This window comes from Anabrus simplex, chromosome 10 (assembly GCF_040414725.1).
Source record: "Anabrus simplex isolate iqAnaSimp1 chromosome 10, ASM4041472v1, whole genome shotgun sequence".
Classification (NCBI taxonomy): domain Eukaryota; kingdom Metazoa; phylum Arthropoda; class Insecta; order Orthoptera; family Tettigoniidae; genus Anabrus; species Anabrus simplex.
In genome coordinates this window covers 59629664-59652094 of record NC_090274.1, presented here as the reverse complement: position 1 = coordinate 59652094, position 22431 = coordinate 59629664, and the positions used below count along the sequence as shown (strand labels likewise).

General features: G+C 42.8%; 1 protein-coding gene across 10 annotated transcripts in view; it reads right to left on the bottom strand.

Annotated features, from left to right (window-relative positions):
- Positions 1 to 22431, bottom strand: part of CaMKII (Calcium/calmodulin-dependent protein kinase II) — a 1009248-nt gene that overhangs the window by 716021 nt on the left and 270796 nt on the right. For all 10 annotated transcript variants that reach the window (XM_067154892.2, XM_067154895.2, XM_067154898.2 and 7 more), the window contains exon 2: positions 6092 to 6186. In XM_067154892.2, the coding sequence (XP_067010993.1) occupies positions 6092 to 6186 (95 nt within the window). The remainder of the gene's footprint in view (positions 1 to 6091; positions 6187 to 22431) is intronic.

The following is a 22431-nucleotide window of genomic DNA, read 5'->3' as shown; positions in this document are numbered from 1 at the left end:
AGCAGCGAATTTTCCCAATATTGGAAGACGCTAAGCAAATAACTCAATCCTTCTGCGGTTCTTCTTCTTGTAGTTACAATAGGTTTTCATTCTTTCCCAGAAGGCTTGTTTACTTTCTGCCGACCACTTTGGTCTGTAGTGTTTTTGTTGTGGTTGCTCTGATGTAGCTTCCCAATTGTTTACTTTTGTCTAAAGATGTCTCTTTCTAGGATGTCTGTTGAACTTATGTTTGCATTTTTGAGGTCCTTTCGAAGTTCCATAAGCCAAGGTATTGCGTTCTTACAGTAAGTGAAGTTACATAATCTATTATCCTTTCTTCAATCGATTATCCTTTCTTAAGATGATCGAAGAATTCCATTCATCTTTTCCTAATGTCTATTTCAATGTTTGAGAACTTTTCTGTTGTTTACATTGATTGTAACTTGTAACCTTCTTATGTGTATCTTGCTCCTAAGATTTTCCTAATGATCTTCCTCTCTTCTTTTTCTTTTATTTCTTCAAGTTCTTGTTTCCTGTTGTGTCCCACTGTTTTACTTGCGTAAAGGACTGTTGGTTTTATGACTGTGTTGCAATGCCGAAGTTTTGTACGTCTTTTGACATGGATTTTTTTTGTTGCAGATCTTTTGGACTAACCCTACTGCTTTCATAATTTTTTGGAGACGCCTGTCAGTTCGATAAATTCTCCGAGGTATTTAAAGTACAGTAAAGGACACTGTCAATTGTACCATATTTTGTTCTCAGGCTCTTGACATCTGTCATTGAACATAAGAATATACTTTTCTCGAACTATATCTGTAGTCACACCTTTTCTGCACTTTCTTTAAGTAACTCGAGCTGTTTAACGGCAGTCTCCTTATCCTCTGTTAGTATCGCCAGATCATCTGCAAAAAGCGGGGTATGGTATGCTGAGGTTACCTTTGGGAAAGCCCAGTCGGATTGGTTTCCCAAACTCACATTCCTTGCGTTCTTTCTCCCATTTTATTATTATATTATTATTATTCCTTTCTTTCTTAACCTGTTCACCCTCCAGCGTTGGTTTTGACTCAGCGAGGGATCCCACCTCTACCGCCTCAAGGACAGTACTCCAGATCGCGAGATTTTGGGTCAGGAGATGAAACTAAGGAGGCGCACCAGTACCTCGCCCAGGCGGCCTCACCAGTTATGCTGAACAAGGAAGATTAGAAGGGATACAGAAACAAGCGGCCGTGGCCTTGAGTTAGGTATCATCCCGGCATTTGCCTGGAGAAGAAGTGGGAAACCACGGAAAACTACTTTGAGGAAGGCTGAGGTGGGAATCGAATCCATCTCTACTCAGTTGACATCCTATGGCTGACTGGACCCCGTTCCAGCTCTCGTACCACATTAAAAATTTCGTGGCAGAGCCTGGAATCGAACTCGCGCCTCCGTGGAGGCAGGTAATCATGCTAACCACTACACCACAGAGGCGGACATTATTTTTACTATTATTATTATCATAATTTATTGTCAAACCATAAATTTCATTTATGGAGTTTCAATGTCCCGGCATCTGAATGCGCCCATAATTTTATACCATGTAATTCCTGAGGAATAGAGTTTTAAGGAAATGGAACTTCACTTTCCGAATCCACGTCGTATATCTGCCGGTCGAACAAGGCAAAGCCGCCTGCCTGTAATCTCCAGACGCTACGTATTGTGATTTAAGTGCAGGCGGTCGGAGCGTCTCACTTGTTTACACTCGCTAGCGCCACGCACGTCTGTCACGTGAACTATTTCGGGACACTTCTTATTTATACATGAGACAGGAAGACTCCGCTAATTCTCAGGAGATGACAGTGGCGTCAAGAGGATTGCACAAGATGATACTGGCTGACGTCCAGAATACGGAGGCTGGTCGTCCACCCGCTCCAATGGCGTGCTACAAGAAAACAGAACTTACACAGTGGCGAACGCCAGGTGTACCGCAAGTAACGAGTTGTGAGCCATCCATTTCATCATTGTACCCTCAAGTAAACAAGTTCCGGAATTTCCCGGGAATAACAATAATAATATCGCCTTGCTTGCTAAAACAATGGAGGAAGCAAAGGAGCACATCCTTGAACTAGAGAAAAAAACCAGCTAAAATAGTTCTTCACATCTTCTTCGAAAAAATCAATGACGAACAACAAACACCCACATAAATACCTCAAAGTCCAGGAACAACACACTGAAATAGAGAATTCAAATATCTCGGAGAATGGATTAGTTGGAATGCAGTGGAATAAACTTGAACTGCCCTTCCAATTGACAAAAGATACAAACAAGAAGAAGCCCTTTCATGGCGGGGTTCAAAACCAAACATATAAAACAGAGATTAAACTAGAAGCACTATACGTAGCAGAAACACTAAACATGAATTTTAAAGGCCAGATGGATAAACTCGAGATAAAAGAAAGGAAAATTTTACGAAAGATCATAGGACCAAATTTTCAGGAGAATAAACACTCTACAAAAAACTGAAAAACTCTCATATATTATGCGAAAAGGAAGGATAAATTTGTACAGTCTTCTTCTCAGAATGATCTCAACCAAACAAATATTTAACTTCTTCCGTAACCGCAAAATAAAACCCAGATGGTTTAAAGAAACTGAAAAAGACCTGGTAGAATTAAAAATTTACAGAAAATTCACTATTTAATCGAACAGCTAAAGTAATAACTAAAAACAAAAATATAAGGTTGCAAGACAAATCTACATTAAAAGCGAAACCTATTATATCAGAAGACAAGAGGAAACGAAGATCAGAAAGAATAAAGAAATACTGGGCACTAAGAAAAGAACAACACATAGAGATATAATTGATTCAAAGTATCCCAAAGAGGGTGAAACTAAACAAGCAAAAATAAGAAGAAGAATCCCGAGCACCCTAAGGTTAAATTCTTGTCTAGATCCTCCTAAACTTCCAAGTCACGAGTACAACAACAATTGTGCGTGATATTCTGGTGTGAAGTATTGGAGACAGTTGGCCGTAAACTATGGGAGAGCACTCCCTCATAACAAGTGAGGACTTTACAAATTTAGAGTACAACTCTGTACTTGACCTGGGGCTATATTCGCCCCCGGAATTTTTCGAACCCACTACCTCCCGAATGCCAGCTCACTGCTACGGGACCCAAACCTCAGAGCCACTTGCCCGGTAAGAATTTAATAATATTCTGTTAAACACCCTTTCACTATCTGTAGATGAGATTGCACTTTTGACATGGAAGAACTGTATAAAGCTTTGTTTGTTTGTTTGTTTGTTTATTTGTTTGTTTATTTGCTAGTGGGTTAACACCGCACGTCTTTGCCGACGCAAGGATGAGAAAAGTAAAGGCGTGGAATTAATTAAGGTACCGCTCCAGCATTTGCTTGGTGTGAACATGGGAAACCACGGAAAACCATCTTCAGGGCTGTCAGGGCTACCTCCTATTTTCCTCAACATCTGCCTTAAACTAATTCCTGTTTAAGGCTCTACCCTGGTTCCCGTTCCTCCACACACTTTCCCTACACGCCTAGCAATTGAGTCATCCATGACCAGAGCCTCATGCCTACCCACCTCATTAGATCCCCTTCTCTCCTAGACACCCTTAACTTTCCTGATGCCTCCTTCCTTTACTCCCTCTCACTACCACGTTCCACCTCCCTCTTCCTACCCTCTACTGCACGTTTCTCTCTCCTACCATTTCCCTTCCCCTTGCCTCGCACCTTTTCTGTAACAGTTCCCTGATTTCCGTCTTCCCTCTGGTGATCTAGCTGCGGTGGCTCATACCAATTCCTCACCGACACCTCTCCTAGGCCCACTTACTGAGGAAAACCTTTATCCCTCGTTTTCCGTGACCTTAGGTCATTAACCCACCTTTCTTCCACAACTTCTGCCCTTCCTTTCCCTCCCTCCTACCTACGTACTGTACCCTGTACATCGATTGAGGGAGATCTATCTTCATTTCTATCCTCTGTTACAAGTCCAATTATCTCCCTCAAACTAGGTGTCAACGGTGGGATTCGAACCCGCTATATCCCGAAAGCAATCTCACAGCTACGCGACCCTAACTGCACGTCCAACTCGCTCGGATGTTGACGATTTATAATTGTAATATTGAAATATGCGTTCTGACAGTTTTTGGAGGGAGGTTTGTTTACTGCCTGTCTGAAAAGGGAGATGGGAGTATGAGGTATGGTTGCCGCGGAAACGATGGTGCACACACTGTGGTTGCCATGGAGATAAATCTCCTGGTCGCCTCGTGTTGCTTGGAATTGCCAAACGTCTCACTTCTTAGTTACGTACAACAGAACACAGAGATCTGAACGAACGAAAAAGTGAGCCGGAAGAGAAGGAAAAGCAGGAATGTGCCAACACCGTGCAATAGCGCGTGCAATCCTCCTCTCTCCGCCGCTATTTTTCACAACCCTTCTTTTAATATTACGGGTATAGGTTCTCTAACGAAGGAGAGACGACTTCCAGTATAAGTCAAGTTAAGTCCGGCTCTGCAGTTCACTGATCCCATGGCTTAACTATGGGGTCAGTTATAAGACCTCCCCATCAGCTGGCCAATAAATAATACCATGGCAGCGCCTTCAAAGCCACAGGGTGGTTACCAGCCTCACCCCTATTAAAATGTATTAGTGTGCGGTGATGAGGTGGTCATTTACATTTGGTCGCTGTGGGATGTGGGCGCTACCACTGATCTGTACCCAAACCGCTCGCTCTCCGCCTCAGATAAAAGCTACAGTAATATCAGTGTGGCTACAGCGAGGGTGCAGACCGGCATATTGATCCCAACGTTCACTGCAGATAACAACGGGTTCTAAATTAAATGTTGCAAATTCGTTCCATAGCAGCGGGAATAAGATATACCTTGATGATCGCACACTAAGAGACCAATTCTGACTTCTTCCTACGGCCACACTTGCGTGATTTCACGTTGCGTTACTGCGTGAAATATCGCGTCAAAAATGCACAGTAATAACTCGGACGGGAAGGGCCACACACAGCGTGATTTCTCGCTGCTGGACAGGACGGGCGTCTTCAAGGTCGCCCGTTCCATAATGGCGCCGAGGTCTACTTTGTTTGCGTGATATCCCTTTCAGTGCCTCCCCACACTTGTCCTCTTGTTTGAACAACGTGCGTGGCCCATCTGCGTTCGTTTTGTACTTTAATTTGCAGAATGGAATTCGACAGTGAATTAATAATTTTGAAGGTACAAAGGCACCCGTGCCTTACGATACAAAGGATCAAGAGCTCACAAACAGTGACACGAAGCGAGATGGGTGGTTATCAGTAACAGTGCCTGTGTCACAGCATGTGAGCTTAAAAATGGGAATCCTGTGTTATTTGTAACCACAGTCATTCGGAACTAGAATTGCGAAAATTCTACTGGCATTTGAAAGACGCCATATCCCTGGATTTCCTAGTTTAGGTACGAAACAACTTTGGACAAAACCGAACTGCTGACCTCTAAGTGAAGTATCTTTCTCTTAGCACCGTGAAACATGATTTCCAGCATTCAGCTGTGAAGATGTATATTTTGTTTCCTTGCGCAAATGTTACTGAGGTTTGTGAATATCTACCACAATAAATAGCCATAAAATTAGGCTGAATGTCCCCGACATGACTGCTAAGCAAAGTCTCAACTCTGGACCAGCTGCCTCCGAAGATCAATAGTAGAGTGTCAGCCTCCGGATCCCAAGATAGCGGGTTCAAACCCGACAGAAGTAGTCGGATATTTGAAGGGCGAGGAAAAAAGTCCATTCCACACTCATCGTACGATGTCCGGCTCCTGGCTAAATGGTTAGCGTGCTGGCCTTTGGGCACAGGAGTCCCGCGTTCGATTCCCGGCAGGGATTCAGTTTACTCTGCCATCTAGTAGGCCTGGAGTAAAACGTAACATCGAAATTGATGTGCAGCCCGCCAGATGGCAACAAACTAAAATCTCTGCTCACGATAGATGAGACCATGTTATTATGGACCAAAACTGTTAGAAAAGACTGTTTTCCCAGCACCCGAAACAGCTCTGAAAATTATTTCTGAAACGTCAGCATCGTCTAAAAAGTGTGAACTACTCTTGGGCACATGAACTGAATTGCAACTTACCTCGAGCCGAAAGCTTCTTGGTGTTGATGATCTTCGCGGCGAACTCCAAGCCTGTCGATTTTTGTACACATCTTCGTACCACAGAAAAAGCACCTCTGAAACACACAGGAAATCAGTTACAGTTTAGAATTTAAGTCAAAAGTGGGAGAGCACCTAGAGCACACACTCAATTTACGTCACTCAGTAAAAGTAATAATTTTAAAACAATAATAGCAGTTAGCTTTGAAGAAAAAGAAAGAAAAAATTCACTGAAATTCTTCTTTTTTCCTTTTCTGTTATTTTTCTTCCAAATCATCACAAACCCCTCATTTGACTTAATTTAGGTAGAGAGAAAGATTTATTAAAGATATAAATCATCCGTCCTCCAATAAGGGCGACCGTTCGGATCCGGAATACAGTTACAATTTCAATGAAGTTTAAAACTATCAAAAATAGAAATGTAATCATTAATGCTGTTATCTTCTTTTTTCCAGGGTTAGTTGGGGAGGAATGTTAGTCACGTTCTCAGGCAGAGACGGAAATGAATGATTTGCAGGGAGTCTCTTAGTATCTGCATTAATATCTTTTCTAACTCGCAGAATGGAACTTTCAAATGTTGAAGGAAGGTAATTGTCTGACTACGGAAGGTGCCTCTTGCTCCGAACAGCAGGCCCCTGAATATCCACCGATCGATACGTATTTTATAGTTAGATGAAAGGTAAGGCAAGCACGGAACATAAATAGCTTGCGTTTCTAGATCCACATCCCGAGCCTGATTAAGGTCTCTTTCAAAGCGAATGGTGGAATCTTAGACCATTGCTTCGCTGTCTTTTCCGTTGATGACTATGATATCAGCCCTCCGATTAGAGTCACCGGTAGAGATGCAGAGAACTTCCTCGTGTACCTCCCATCCACGCATGACATAAATAAATCAATTCGACTGTATGTTTTATGAATTTATTTTGCAACCGTCACTGAAAGTTACATTAAAAAACAGGCAAATTTTAATAATAAGGTATATTTTTGCTCTAAACTAAAAAAATTTGTAAAAAATATGGCCAAATAATTAATTGAGACATACTTCTTTTTTAAAGCGTAATGTTTTTCGACGCACTTATTACATGTTAAAAGCATTAAAATAAGTTAGTATATTGTATGACGTGTCACAGAAGTCTTGTTTGCATTTTGGGAGTGGTTTTCAATAATTTACAGTGAAATCAACATGTTTAGAACTAACACGAGATATTAGCCACATACTTATTGGCACATGTTACAAAATCTCTGTGACTTGAAACACACCCAAAATAGCATCCCTTGTATTTCCTTGGCGTAACCGACGTACCTGCCAGAAGGCTGAGTGGCTCAGATACTTGAGGCGCTGGCCTTCTGACTTCAACTGGGCAGGTTCGGTCCTGGCTCAGTTCGGTAGGTTTACTGGCACGGAAAGAAAATTCGTAAACGACTAAATTCCAGCACCTCGGCGTCTCCGAAAACCGTGAAAGTAGTTAGTGGGACGTAGAGCCAATAACATTATTAGAAGATATGGTAAGTGTGTTAAGGAAATGGAAGATTCACCTCTAGCGTAAGGCAGATAAAAGAGCTCGAAATCTAAAATATTAATCATCTCGAAACAAGTGTTTTACACATACGTTGAAATCGCATTGTACATATCGCCCCCACTCTGGCAAACTAGCGAAAGTGACAAACTAGGGAATCTGTACTTCTGAAGTTTTGGTGTAGATTTTATTGGTTAAATATTGTCTACTATCTGACAAAGTCTCACATCTGCAACTCGTTCCCGTATGCCTAACACATGAAAGCAATCATTAAATATAAAAATTGATTTTACATGAGTAATCACAACTTCCTTCAGCCCCTCTAACCTTTTGACAATTTGCAGATTCGCTAGTTTGCCAGAGTAGGGACGATATGCAAGTTAGTTCAGTTTTAGCACATTAACATTTTGATCGTAAAAATATACTATGTGATCAGCCGTTATAGGCAACCAGGTAATCACACGCGTGAAGTTGGTGGCCTACCATACCGCCACGTCGCTCAACAACTTTTCACTCCCAACAGTCTTCTGCTACGTACCGCAAAACTGAAAACATTTATGGTACATCCAGAGAGAACAAAACGTTTTATTTTTTTACGGGCATATCCTCTACCACAATTACAGCCGCGTGCTCGATAACTCAACAAAGAAGCTTCACTTACGACATAATAAATCACTGTTAGCAGTCAGTTATGAAGTTTTATTAAGTAATTCACTTTGCAGCATGTTTAGCAGAGTGCGCTCCATCGTCTGGTGACAGATATTGACATCCTACTGATAAACAAAAATTGCGGAGTAATATTATATATTAACATTTATTTATAGCCGGGCTGAGTGTCTCGGACGGTTGAGGGCTGGCCTTCTGACCTCAACTTGGCAGGTTCGATCCTGGCTCAGTCCGGTGGTATTTGAAGCTGCTCAAATACGTCAGCCTCGTGTCGGTAGATTTACTGGCATGTAAAAGATCTCCTTCAGGACTAAATTCCGGCACCTCGACGTCCCCGAAAACCGCAAAAGTGGTTAGTGGGACGTAAAGCAAATAACATTAATTATTATTTGTATTTATTATTATTTGCTTTACATCGCACCGACACAGATAGGTCTGATGGCGACGATGGGATAAGAAAGGCTTGGGAGTGGGAAGGAAGCGGCCGTGACCTCAATTTACGTACAGCCCCAGCATTTGCCTGGTGCGAAAATGGGAAACCACGGAAAACCATCTTCAGGGCTGCCGATATTTATTTATTTATTTATTTATTTATTTATTTATTTATTTATTTATTTATTTATTTATTTATTTATTTTTCTGAAGGTGCTCAAAAATACGTCAGCCTCGCGTCGGTAGGTATTCTGGCAAGTAAAAGAACTCCTGCCGGACAAAATTCCGGCACCTCGGCGTCTTCGAAAACCGTCAGAAGTAGTTGGAACGTAAAAACAATATCATTATTATCATTTATTTTTACAAATTGCTTTACGTCGCACCGACACAGGTAGGTCTAATGGCGACGATGGGATAGCAAAAAAGGGTTAGGAGTGGGAAGGAAGCGACCGTGGCCATAATTAAGGTACAGCCCCAACATTTACCTGATGTAAAAATGGGAAACCACGGAAAACCATCAATAGCGCGGTTCAAACCCTTTTGGGGCTTAGAAGACGAGAGAGCGAGTACAGATTATTTGGTTGTTCCCCTCTTAGTAGCCTCTTACGACAAACCGGGGGTTCAGATTATGTTTACCCTTTCACTCCACCCTCAGGGGAGATACAGAGTTCTGAAAAAATCGAACGAAATATGTAGCATGATCTACGTCCAACAATATGGCAGATGATTCAGCACACAACATTCCCATGTCATGTCACAACTATCAAGATCTACGTCCAACAATATGGCAGCTGATCCAGCAAACAACATTCCGACGCCACGTCGCAACTATCAAGATCTACGTCCAAAAATATGACAGCTTAACCAGCACACAACATTCCCATGTCATGTCGCAACTATGAAGATCTGCGACTAACAATATGGCAGGTGATTCAGCACATATCATTCCCATGTCATGTCACAACTATCATTATCTAGTCCAACAATATGGCTGCTGATCCAACACATATCATTCTCATGTCATGTCACAACTATCAAGATCTACGTCCAACAATATGGCAGCTGATCCGGCACATATCATTCCCATGTCATGTCACAACTATCAAGATCTACGTCCAACAATATGGCAGCTGATCCAGCAAACAACATTCCCACGCCACGTCGCAACTATCAAGATCTACGTTCAACAAAATGGTCACTCATTTAGCAAATAATTTTAGGACTATAAATATTCGCAAGATGTGTATTATGAGAAAATTCTGCTGCCTTCGGTGACGTTATCGTGTCTAAGGGGGCTTTGTTGTGAGTTAGACGAAACGCCAGTCAAGGACAGTGGAAACTCGTTTAAACCATTTGTACCTACCGCGTATAGAAGGCAGTGTTCTGGCACACTGTAATAACGGGAAGAAGAAGATGATGATGAACATTGACTGCCTGGTTATTACGGTGTCGGTTCTCTGTCCACGCAAAAATCCAGTTCAAGACCCCGAGTCGAAAAGTATACCCATGCTAAAAATATGGAAAATAGAGGTGTGACACACGGACATTTTTGTGTAACTGCTACTGCTGTCGCTGCTACAATAAAGTAACTGTGAAAAGTAAACAGTTTAAAATAACGTCCAACGTTACTCACCTTTTATTGAGCCTGGTCACGGCTTCAAGCCTGTTTCCTTACAGCACATGCGCGCACGCATCACTACGCTATTGAAAGTCGGTGCAGCAAAACACACATTCCTATTTGCTATTAAGTTAACAAGAGGTAACGGATGAAATGAGAAGAAATCTGATATCTAGACGAGTGAGTTTGACAATGCCCCGAACAAGGATAGAAGACAAGAGAACATGATTATCTGTCTGGCAAACCTCGACAAAGCGGTACAAGGGGATCGATTAAGTAAAATGAAGTAATGTTATCTATAATATCAATATGGAGAGTTAGCATATTAATTTATTTATGGTACAAGAAAAATTATACGGGTGAAACTCATAATAATATTATAATGTAGGTAGCCCTGCGCGATGTCTGAGTCAACGATTACCCCTGAGCAGTTGAATATGTTATAAGTAGAGTCCGGATTATTAGGTGCTGATAAGTTAGAATGCAAACTTACCTAAGGCAGTAACAAGTATACCCTACACTGTACAACGGTTATGCTATGAGGTTTGCATAGATATTAGGGGTACAGCCTATAGAACTCCTTGAATTTATTCTATTCTTCCTACATTAAGGTACAACGGGTTGCATAACTCTTCCTACAAACCAAATTACTTTGCATTCTAACCTATTACCACCTAAAAATCCGAGGTATAGTTATAAGAGTTTACACTTTAGTTACCAGATGACAGCACCGACTTACACAAATACACTATTGAGTATATTATACACTATAGTATATTTGACTTAAAGTAATCTCCTACAAAAGCGCTATCACTTGGAAGATATGCGTACTATCTGAACTCTGAAAGTCACTTGTGTGTCTGGAAGCTGCTACTAGTGTCAGTTCCCACTTCCCAGTTACTGTTTTCACTAGTACGTTATTCTGTTGTCGTTACTCGGTAACCTGTTATTTTTTGTTCTCGCTATATTTGTAACAGTGACAGGCATGTAACTGTGACAAAATAACTGCTAAGTTATTTTTCAGCCATCTCTAATGCGAAAACAGTATAATTATGGGTTAGAAACTGTTAAAATTGTGATCACAGTCACAGAATTTCCAGATCGACATGAAACCAGAACCACGGAGACATAGAAGGATGGCCCAGAAAAAAAATTAACCACAATTTTTTTCTCAGTCCCCAACAATGGTACGAATGCAAAACTTTAAATATGAATTATTTGTAGTTTTCAGAGTGCGCACGTAAAGTTCCCGTTTCTTCGGACAGATAGCATACAGTACTTGCTGCAATGGTTCAACATGGCGTCTCTAAGTAATGTGCGTTATAAGCAGCGTTTCGTCTTTGAATTTCTCACTGCGGAGCAAGAAACAGTTGGAAACATTCACAAACGTTTATGTGTTGTTTATGGGGCATCAGCAGTCGACAGAAGTATAGTTAGTCGGTGGGCAGAGAGGGTGAGGCCATCTGAAAGCGGTTCAGCAGTGCTCCAAGTGTTGCAGCGGTCGGGGAGGCCACCCTCGGCCGTCACACCTGACAAGATGCAGCATTCTGATGTACTCATTCGCCAGAACCGACGCAGAACGATAACCAGCAAAGGAAGTATGGGTGTAATGACATAAGTCTAAGGACTTTGGAACACATCACAAAACAGGGTTGAACAGTGTTACCCCCATCCACCCTACAGCCCTGACCTAGCTCCCTCAGACTTCCACTAGTTTTTTTTGTTTTTGTTTTTGCTAGTTGCTTTACGTCGCACCGACACAGATAGGTCTTATGGCTACGATGGGACAGGAAATGGCTGGGAGTGGGAAGGAAGCAGCCGTGGCCTTAATTAAGGTGTGAAAAAGGGAAACCACGGAAAACCATCTTCAGGGCTGCCGATAGTGGGGTTCGAACCTACTATCTCCCGAATACTGGATACTGGCCGCACTTAAGCGACTGCAGCTATCGAGCTCGGTACTTTCACTTGTTTGGGGCATTCGTGGGAGACATTTTGAGGATGACGAAGAGGTGATCCGCACGGTGAAGAAAAGGCTTCGTGAACAAAACAAGGAGTGGTACCGCCAGGGCATACACGCTCATGTGTCTCGCTGGAGGAAGGGCATAGAACGGTATAAGTTTCATTGTGTTCAATAAATAATTGTTGAAGGAAGAAATGTGGTGCATTAGTTTCTGGACTACCCTCGTAACTTCTTCTTCTTCTTGTTTTCGAATAGGTCTACTATGGACCACGTTAAGCATCATTCATTTACGGTTCTTCCTCTTTCGATCGGCCCAGTACTTCTTCATCCTTTCGGAGTGGGCTTCTTTACGTTCTCGTGACCAGTTGTTGCCGGTCCGTTTTTTGCTACTTTGATCTTGGAATACCTTAATTTTGTTGATGATTTTTCTGTATTCCTGTCTGTTGTACACTGCCTGCTGTGATATATTATTTTCCTCCATATCCTCCTTGACCCCTTTAAGCCAGCTAGTTTGTGTCTTCCTGTTCTCGATGTATTCCAGAATTCGCTTGGCTGTTCTCTCTGGTGGCATTCTTTTAATGTGTCCATAGAAGCAGAGTCTTCTCTTCTTGAAGGATGTTGTGATTTTTTCGGTCCTTTTGTATAGTTCCTCATTTGGTCGCAGTCTAAATTCTTGACCCACTTTCCTGGGCCCTAGTATCTTCCTCAAGATCTTCCTTTCTGTCTTTTTAATGTTTTCAGTAAGCCCTTCCTGTTCAGTGGAATACATTCGATCGCATTATTATTTCAAATATTTAGTCGGGATTCAAACCGCGACCAACTTGGTTAGGAGCCGCCGACCATGTCACAACGATATCCACGCTCCACTATTGTGCCTCCGTTGATACCCTCATCCTGACTACAAATACCATCCTGTAAACTCGTCCTGCAATAAAGCTGTATCGTTTACACGTGCGCCCCAGAGTTAGCGGCTGTTAAAGACAAGGTAGCAGTTTGCACAGTGGCAACACGCCCACGCAATATTGTCTGCCCGTTGAAGGCAGAGGACAAACACAAATTGATTGCGTGGAGAGGCATGCGAACGAAACGGAGCCATCAGCTCAAAGGTAAATCTAATCCACTCTCAATTTCAAGGTTATGTTATTGCAACATCAATCTGTGCTTCGTTTTTCGAGTCCAATACGATGAACGTGTGTCATCCTCGGTAAGAGAGACGGAAAAATAGCGGCACTGATTATAGTCCTCTGTATTCGCTTGGCTTAAAAATGGGAAAAGACAGGATACCATGATCCAGGATCCAACCTGCCAAGTTGGGGTCAGAAGGCTGGCGTTTCAATCGTCTGAGCCACTCAGACGGTCTGAAAAAGCAACAGAATGTACATTGTCCACATAGTGAGATTGAAAAGAGGCAGCGTGCTATAACATTTTCTTGTGTAGAATAAAAACCCAACAAAACTATAGAATATATCTGGAATTCATTAACTGATACCCTCTGAGGTCTAGGTTCGATTCCCAATATTGCCAGAAATTTAAGGTGCTTAAAATTTTTATGTAGCTCACCTCTATTTTGGATCAGGACGGCGACGTTATCAACTCCCCGGGGCACTGCCCCGCCCTGCCTCAGTGTGTTACTGTCGCAGTGGGCGTCCTGCACTCCACGGCACTAATTTAAAATTTAATTGGGAAAAACCTATAGCCGCTTCTCGAAAAGTTTCGAGGACTCCAACTCCTGAACGAGTTGATAATCCTGATATTGAGACGTTCCCTTCCTCATTTCCATGGTCAGAAACGTGCTTGAATAGGCACACACAAAATGAATGAACAACCACACTTAAACAGTTTTATTAAATTTCCATTTGGGAAAATCAGGTGATCTCATAAATCTGTATAGATAGAGCTGCACTACCTCGGAACGAATATACATATTTTTGACATAAATACGCATCCAAAAATGTGTGCAACGAAATACACTGCCGTAAAAGATATCCAAACACCAAGAAAGGGTTGTGCTGGATCAACGAACGTTTATACATCTGAAAGATGACGCTAATTCAAATTTCCCGCGGCACTAGTAGCGGCCTCATGACGTTGCACATCAGCTTTGCTTTAAATACGGGCTGTACTGTGCGAGAGCGTTAGTTACCGGTGAGATTGGACGGAGTGACTGTGAATAGGTCAAGAATGACTTTACGATGACGAAAAGGCCAGTATCAACAGCTCACCGAGGTGGAACGAGGCCGTATAATAGGGCTACGTGAAGGTGGATTTTCCTTCCGTGCTATTGCAGAACGACTTGGCAGGAATGTCTCCACTGTGCATAAGTGCTGGCAGCAGTGGTCGTGAGAAGGTGCGCTTGCAAGAAGACCGGGCTCCGAACGTCTCCGTAACACCACCGACAGGGAGGACCGCCGTATTCTGCGTATGACTGTGGCGCAGCGGACTGAGTCTGCAGCAGCAATTAGAGGGGCAATTGACACCACAGTGACACAACGAACAATTCGAAATCGGCTGCTTGAAGGACAGCTCCCAGCCAGACGCCCTGCGGCGTGCATTCCACTTACCCCAAACCACCACCGTCTGCGACTTCACTGGTGTCAAGCGAGAACTCATTGGAGGAAGGAGTGGAGGTCCGTTGTGTTTTCCGATGAAACCTGGTTCTGCCTCGGTGTCAGTGATGGCCGTGTGTTGGTTAGAAGGAGGCTAGGTGAGCGCCTACATTTCACCTGTCTGCGGTGTCGACACACTGGACCTACACCGGGAGATTTGTTCTGGGGAACAATTTCCTATGACAGCAGGAGCACTCTCGTGGTTATCCCACGCAGACTAACTGCAGATGTGTACTTCCGTCTGGTGATTCGACCTGTCGTTCTGCCATTCATGAACAGGGGTGTTTTCCAACAGGATCATGCACGCCCCCATGCCGCTGTTGTAACCTAAGGTGCTTTACAGAGTGTCAACATGTTGCCTTGGCTTGCTCGATCCTCCTGTTTGTCCCCAATCAAGCACGTATGGGACATTGGACGACAAATCCAGCGTCATACACAACCGGCATCAACCTTCCCTGCATTGGCCGACCAAGTGCCACATGCATGGAACTCTATCCCACAAGCTGACATACGGCACAGGTACGGCACAATGCATGCACGTTGGCATGCCTGCATTCAACAGTCAGGTGATTACAGCGGTTATTAGTGGATCAGCATAGCACATCTGCGACGACTATTCTCGAGCGGATAACAACATGCAGTCTTGTACCTTTAATTAATTAAATATGTTAGCTAGACAAATACTTTACCACACTTACCGTATTCTACATTCCTTATTTCATGGTGTTTGGATATTTTTTTCCGCCAGTGTAGTGTCGGTAACAAAATGTGTGTCGCGATGTTACCTAGCAACAGTACCTTGAGAGCTGCACAGGCCATGGATCTGTATAAAGATATATGCACTGGCCATGGATCTGTATAAAGAGCTGCACAGGCCATGGATCCGTATACAGAGAGCTGCACAGACCATGGATCAGTATACATAGAGCTGCACAGACCATGGATCCGTATACAGAGAGTTGCACAGACCATGGATCCGTATACAGAGAGCTGCACAGACCATGGATCTGGTTAAAGAGAGATACACGGGCAATAGATTTGGATAAACAGAACTGCACAGGCTATAGAGCAAAAGATCTGTATAAAGAGAGCTGCTCAGGCCATGAATCTGTATAAAGAGAGATGCACAGGCCATGGATCTGGATAAACAGAGCTGCACAGGCTACAGATCTGCATAAAGAGAGCTGTACAGGTCATAGAATTGTATAGAGAGAGCTGCACAGGCCACAGATGTGTGTAAAGACAGCTGCACAGGTCACAGATCTGTATAAAGAGAGCTGTACACGCCACAGATCTACAGGCCACAGATCTGTATAAAGAGAGCTGTACAGGCCATATAATTGTATACAGAGAGCTGCACAGGCCACATATCTGTATAAAGACAGCTGCACAGGCCACAGATCTGTATAAAGAGAGCTGTACAGGCCATACAATTGTATAGAGAGAGCTGAACAGGCCACGGATCTATGTAAAGCGAGTTGCGCAGGCCATAGATCTGTACAAAGAGAGCTGCACATGCCATAGAATTGTATAGAGAGAGTTGCACAGGCCACAGATCTGTATAAAGAGAGCTGTACAGGTCATATAATGGTATAGAGAGAGCTGCACATGCCACAGATGTGTATAAAGAGAGCTGTACAGGTCATAGAATTGTACAGAGAGAGCTGCACAGGCCACAGATCTGTATAAAGAGAGCTGGACAGGCCACAGATCTGTATGAAGAGAGCTGCACAGGCCACAGATCTATATGAAGAGAGCTGCACAGGCCGTCGATCTGTATAAAGAAATGTGCACAGACCATAGAGCTGTATAAAGAGAGCTGCGCAGGCCACAGATCTGTACGAACAAAGCCGCACAGGCCATGGCCATCCATCAATACTTCACATAACAGCCTGCACGGTTGCTAGGTAACATCACATTACACATTTCATTGCAAGACATATTTATGAGATCACCTGATTTTCCTAAATAGAAATTTACTAAAACTGTTCAAGTGTGGTTGTTCATTCATTTTTTGTGTGCCTATTCAAGCACGTTTCTGACCATGGAAATGACGAAGGGAACGTCTCAATATCAGGATTATCAACTCGTTCAGGAGCTGGAGTCCTCGAAACTTTTCGAGAAGCGGCTATAACGAGGCAGGCAAGTGAAGATGTCCACCCCCGGGATCAGACGTTAGAGTTAACACTAAGAGGAATAGACGGGTCGGAGCTGGAATTGGATCAGGACGGCGACATTATCAACTCCCCGGGGCTCTGCCCCGCCCTGCCTCAGTGTGTTACTGTCGCAGTGGGCGTCCTGCACTCCACAGCACTAATTTAAAATTTAATTGGGAAAAACCTAGACTCGTCTAGAAAAAAAGACAGTAACGTATAAACTTTTCAATACAACGAAATACAATAATCCCCTTATTTACTAAATACGTAATTTATATGACTGGCTTCAGAGTTGACTGGCCAGCGTCTGGCCTTTAGCCCTCGTGGATATGTGTTCGATTCTCAGCCTAATGCCACGCGAATTTTAGTTGTAAGCGGTTAATTAACTTGGCTGAGGCACTCTGTGTTTTTACTGTCTCCAACATTCCTACAACACACTTATGACACACAACGCTGTCTCCAATACAGTAACACGTAGTTTTCTGTACACGGCTGATGCTGTTCACCCTAGTCTGAGCATCTGCTATGCATGGGTCTACAATGTCTGTATTATTATTGTTATTATTATAATTATTATCCAAATAAAAGAAAATCGTGTGGTTAGTGAAATGACCTAGGCGCGGGGTATCCCCGTAGACGCCTGAGTTTCGACTCCTGACCATCTGTGCGTAGGGGAGGTAGGAGGTAGAATAAATCCTACGGTATATCCTGCTTGTCGTAAGAGGCAACTAAAAGGCGCCCCAAGGGCTTTCTGACTTGGGAAGGTGGCTTGGCGACCACGGGATCCTTAGCTGAGTCGTGGCATTACTTCCACTTATTACGCCAGGCTCCTCACGTACACATATCTTATGCGACCTTCCTTGGTCAACTCTTACCCTTTTCCGACTCCAATGGTATTTCGTATCCAGGTCTAGGGAGTCAATTTCCACGCCCTTCGTTGCCCTTGTCTTTCTTTGGCCGATACCTTCAATTTTCGAAGTGTCGGATCTTCCCTCTAATTAGTGCTACATAGAGTATGGCTGTTAGTTGTACTTCCTCTCAAAACAATATTCATCACCATCATCATCTTTCTACTCCTGGTCCATGCTAGGACAGAATTTTTAACTGAAAAATCGCTAGCCATCAAAAGGGGACAAGCGGTCTGAAATTGCTAAGGAAAACCCACAGAGAAGTGGTTGCACTCTACGGGAAGCACTGCTGTAAGTTTTCATTCGGAAGTTTGTATTTTTTCTTTTCTTTCTTTTCCTAGTGGTTCAACGTCGCACTAATACATCGAAGGTTTTCGGCGACGGGTGGATGTGAAAGGCCTAGGTTTGGGAAGGTAGCGGCCGTGGCCTTAAATAACGTACAGCCGCAGAATTTGCCTGGTGTGAACATGGGAAACCACGCAAAACCATGTTCGGGTCTGCCGTCGAGGGGATTCGAAAATTCCATCCCCGAATGCAAGCTCACAGCTACGAGACTCTAGCCGCAAGACCAACTCACTCGGTAATAATAATAATAATAATATTGATAATAATAATAATAATGTCAATATACCGAGACTAATTTAAGTATCTAGGTGAATTTATTGAACCAACGGGGTTAAAACACCAAGCTAACAAAGAAAGATTTGAAAAACTTCAAGAAGCATACAAAATTAGTTGGACAGATACAGTAAAAGAACTACATCAAAAAAGGTAAAATTACCAGATAATAACACAGCAGTTAAAACAGAAGCACTTTATGCATCTGAAACTATTATAATTGGTGGCAAATCTCGAATAAATATTATCGAAAAACAAGACAGAAAAAAACTCAGGAAAATCTTAGGATCAAAATGTGAAAATGGAATTCGGATGAAAAATAAATCACATGAAATCTAGCAAGTTACAGAAAAAAATCACAGATACAACCAGGAAACGACGGTTACAATAGTTTAGGGTCACTTATACAGAATGGATAATAACAAGCTCACAAAGAAAATTGTAAACTTAGTATTATCAGTGAAAAATAACAATAACTGGATAATAATAATAATAATAATAATAATAATAATAATAATAATAATAATAATAATAATGGCGCATGGTCTCCGGAGAGGCCTGGTGCAGGTCTTTTTCTAGTAGACGGCGTATTAGGCGACCTGCATGTCTTTGAAGATGAGGGCCCAACCTAGGATGATTTCTAATGTTGAATAATACGCCACACACTCCCAGCCCCCGAGCCATTGGAATTAACCAATTAAGGTTAAAATCCCCGACCCGGCCGGGAATCGAACTCTGGACCCTTTGAACCAAAGGCCAGTACGCCGACCATTCAGCCAACGACTCGGACAATAACTGGATAAAAGAAACCTAATGAGACCTCCCTGAATATGGTTTTCCGTGGTTTCCCCATTTTCACACGAGGCAAATGCTGGGGCTAGACCTTAATTAAGACCACGGCCGATTCCTTCCCATTTCTAGCCCCTTCCTGTCCCATCGTCGCCATAAGACCTATCTGTGTCGGTGCGACGTAAAGCAACTTGTGAAAAAAATACAGGATGGAATGAGCAACGTAGAAAGGAACACAGCGAGAGGATGAAGATATATTTGGAAGAGAAGAAGAAAAAAATTGCGACCAAGTTCAAGCGCACACCTTAGTAGGGCATATCGAATCAAGAAAAATGTCAAAAGACCCCGATGTGCTTTTTTTTTTTTTGCTTTATGTTGCACCGACACAGATAGGTCTTATGGCGACGATGGGACAGGGAAGGGCTGGGAAAGGGAAGGAAGCGGCCGTGGTCTTAATTAAGGTACAGCCCCAACATTTGCCTGGTGTGAAAATGTGAAACCACGGAAAACCATTTTCAGGGCTGCCGACAGTGGGGTTCGAACCTACTATCTTCCGAAATACTGGATACTGGGCGCACTTAAGCGACTGCAGCTATCGAGCTCGGTACCCCAATGTGCAATCCACGTCACGTTAAAATAATTTTCCTAAACATAATATGGTATTAGATACGACATCCTGTTAAAAGGGAGTGTTTTTGTCCTCGAAGAGAGGATTTTAGACTTTCTGAGCCTGGAAACTGCAGTTATTCATCTGATAATTAAAATTCTTGATACAGAAATGAGATTTGCAATTTCATTCCGGAAGTATGTGTAAGAAGACAAACTTTGCTTAACCACTGGCTCCTCTCCAGATCTAAACACAGACGATCGTTCTTCTTTATATAGTGTATAACCTAGCAACTACGCATATGCAGTCTTAGCTCGAACAAGTGGACTCTACTACTTGGCAACGTACCCGAACCGGCCATTGATTTCTAGATAGCAGCAGCCTCTGCAGAGCGCGGTGTCTCTGGAAACTGGGGAGAGGAACAAACCAATAATTTGCTGCTCCCCAACCAAATTGTTGCACCCCCTCCAGCCCCCCCCCCAACCCCACACACACACACACACACACACACACACACACACACACACACACACACATGAGGCGAGAAACCTGTACGGAAGTGTTCGGTACAGATCGTTACAGAAGTTTCTTCTGCAGGAAATTATGTTCGAAACATCTGCCTGCGGCTCCTTATCTGAATGGTCAGCCTAGTGGCATTCGGTCCGGAAGGCCCTGCGTTCAATTCCCGACAGGGCAGAGACTTTTTTAAACCGGTTTGCTTAAATACTCTAGCTTGAAGCCTGAGATTATGTATTCTTCTTGATCTGCACACTACAAGCCTCCCCAACTCAAATTCCACACCAAGATTTAAAAGTGAGCTCAGGTTGCAGCGGAGTACATGCAAACCTCAGAACATTGATTGATTGATTGATTGATTGATTGATTGATTGATTGATTGATTGATTGATTGATTGATTGATTGATTGATTGATTGATTGATTGATTGATTGATTTACCCTCCAGGGTCGGCTTTCCCCTCGGACTCAACGAGGGATCCCACCTCTACCGACTCAAGGGCAGTGTCCTGGAGCGTGAGACATTGGGTCGGATGATACAACTGGGGAGAATGACCAGTACCTCGCCCAGGCGACCTTACCTGCTATGTTGAACAGGGGCCTTATGGGGGGGGAGCATGGGAAGATTGGAAGGGACAGACAAGGAAGAGGGAAGGCAGCGGCCTGGAGAAGAAGTGGGAAACCACGGAAAACCACTTCCAGGATGGCTGAGGTAGGAATCGAACCCACCTCTACTCAGTTGACCTCCCGAGGCTGAGTGGACCCTGTTCTAGCCCTCGTACCATTTTTTTAAAATTTCGTGGCAGAGCCGGGAATCGAACCCGAGGGTGGCAGCTAATCACACTAACCAGTACACCACAAAGGCAGACTAACTATTTATTTATTTATTTATTTATTTATTTATTTATTTATTTATTTATTTATTTATTTATTTATTTATTTATTTATTTATTCCCGAGGACTACGGTAAGTCTTGTTAGTGAACTTTGCTTCCTATGGAGCCCAGAATTCCCTAATTCTTTCTGAGTGGGCCTGCTTGTGTTCCTCTGTCCAAGGGACACCATGACTTCTCGGCTTTTTCATCTCGGTTTAGCTCGTTCATCAGTGTGGCTTTTTTTTTCTCTTTTTTACGAAAAGACCTTTGTTAATGGCGTCTTTAACTTTGATCTTTAGAACTTGAAAATCGTCTTTGGTGTTTCCAAACCAACGCATCGTGGTTTTAGGTTTTGAATCAAACAATGAAAGATCTTTTCGGACAACCTTTTTCCGTCCGTTCGTTTGAACGGTAAAATCATGCCCGGCGTGTCTGTAATTTTCCCTGTTTTGTTATAGACTTCCTTATTGGATTTTTTTTTTTTGGCGGATGCCATTTTTGTAGCACGGCCGACTGGATCCCACGCTGCGCTCTTTAAGGAGCTAGCTAGAGCGACGCTTCAAGTCGGTCGTGCTTGTAATTATGATTTCGATTAGGCCATCTACGAAAAAATGAGTTTTCTTCTTCTTCTTGTTTTCACAAAATGTCGTCCTTTCTCGGTGTTGTTTTCTTTTCCTCGTCCATTTACTGCCAGATTTCCTCTTGGCTTTCCCTTGAAATTCTTTTCTACTTGCAATTTGTTCTTTCTTAATATTAATTAAATACAAACCATCTTCGGCTTCTTTTGGTTATTCTGTCCATACTGTGAGTGTGTGATTTGATCGAATACTTTTAGTGTCAAATGATAGAGGGCTCTCAACTTACTAGGTTACCGTAACAATGAAGAAATATCAAAAAATTCAAACTACTCAATATTGAAAACATCCCAGAGATATGAGCTACGAATTTAAGTAAAATTTAATAAACTATGAGAATATTTTCTTTACTTATTCCTAAAAATTACAATACTTTTCTTAATCATCGTTATCTAGTCGATTAGATTAGCACTTTGCTTTT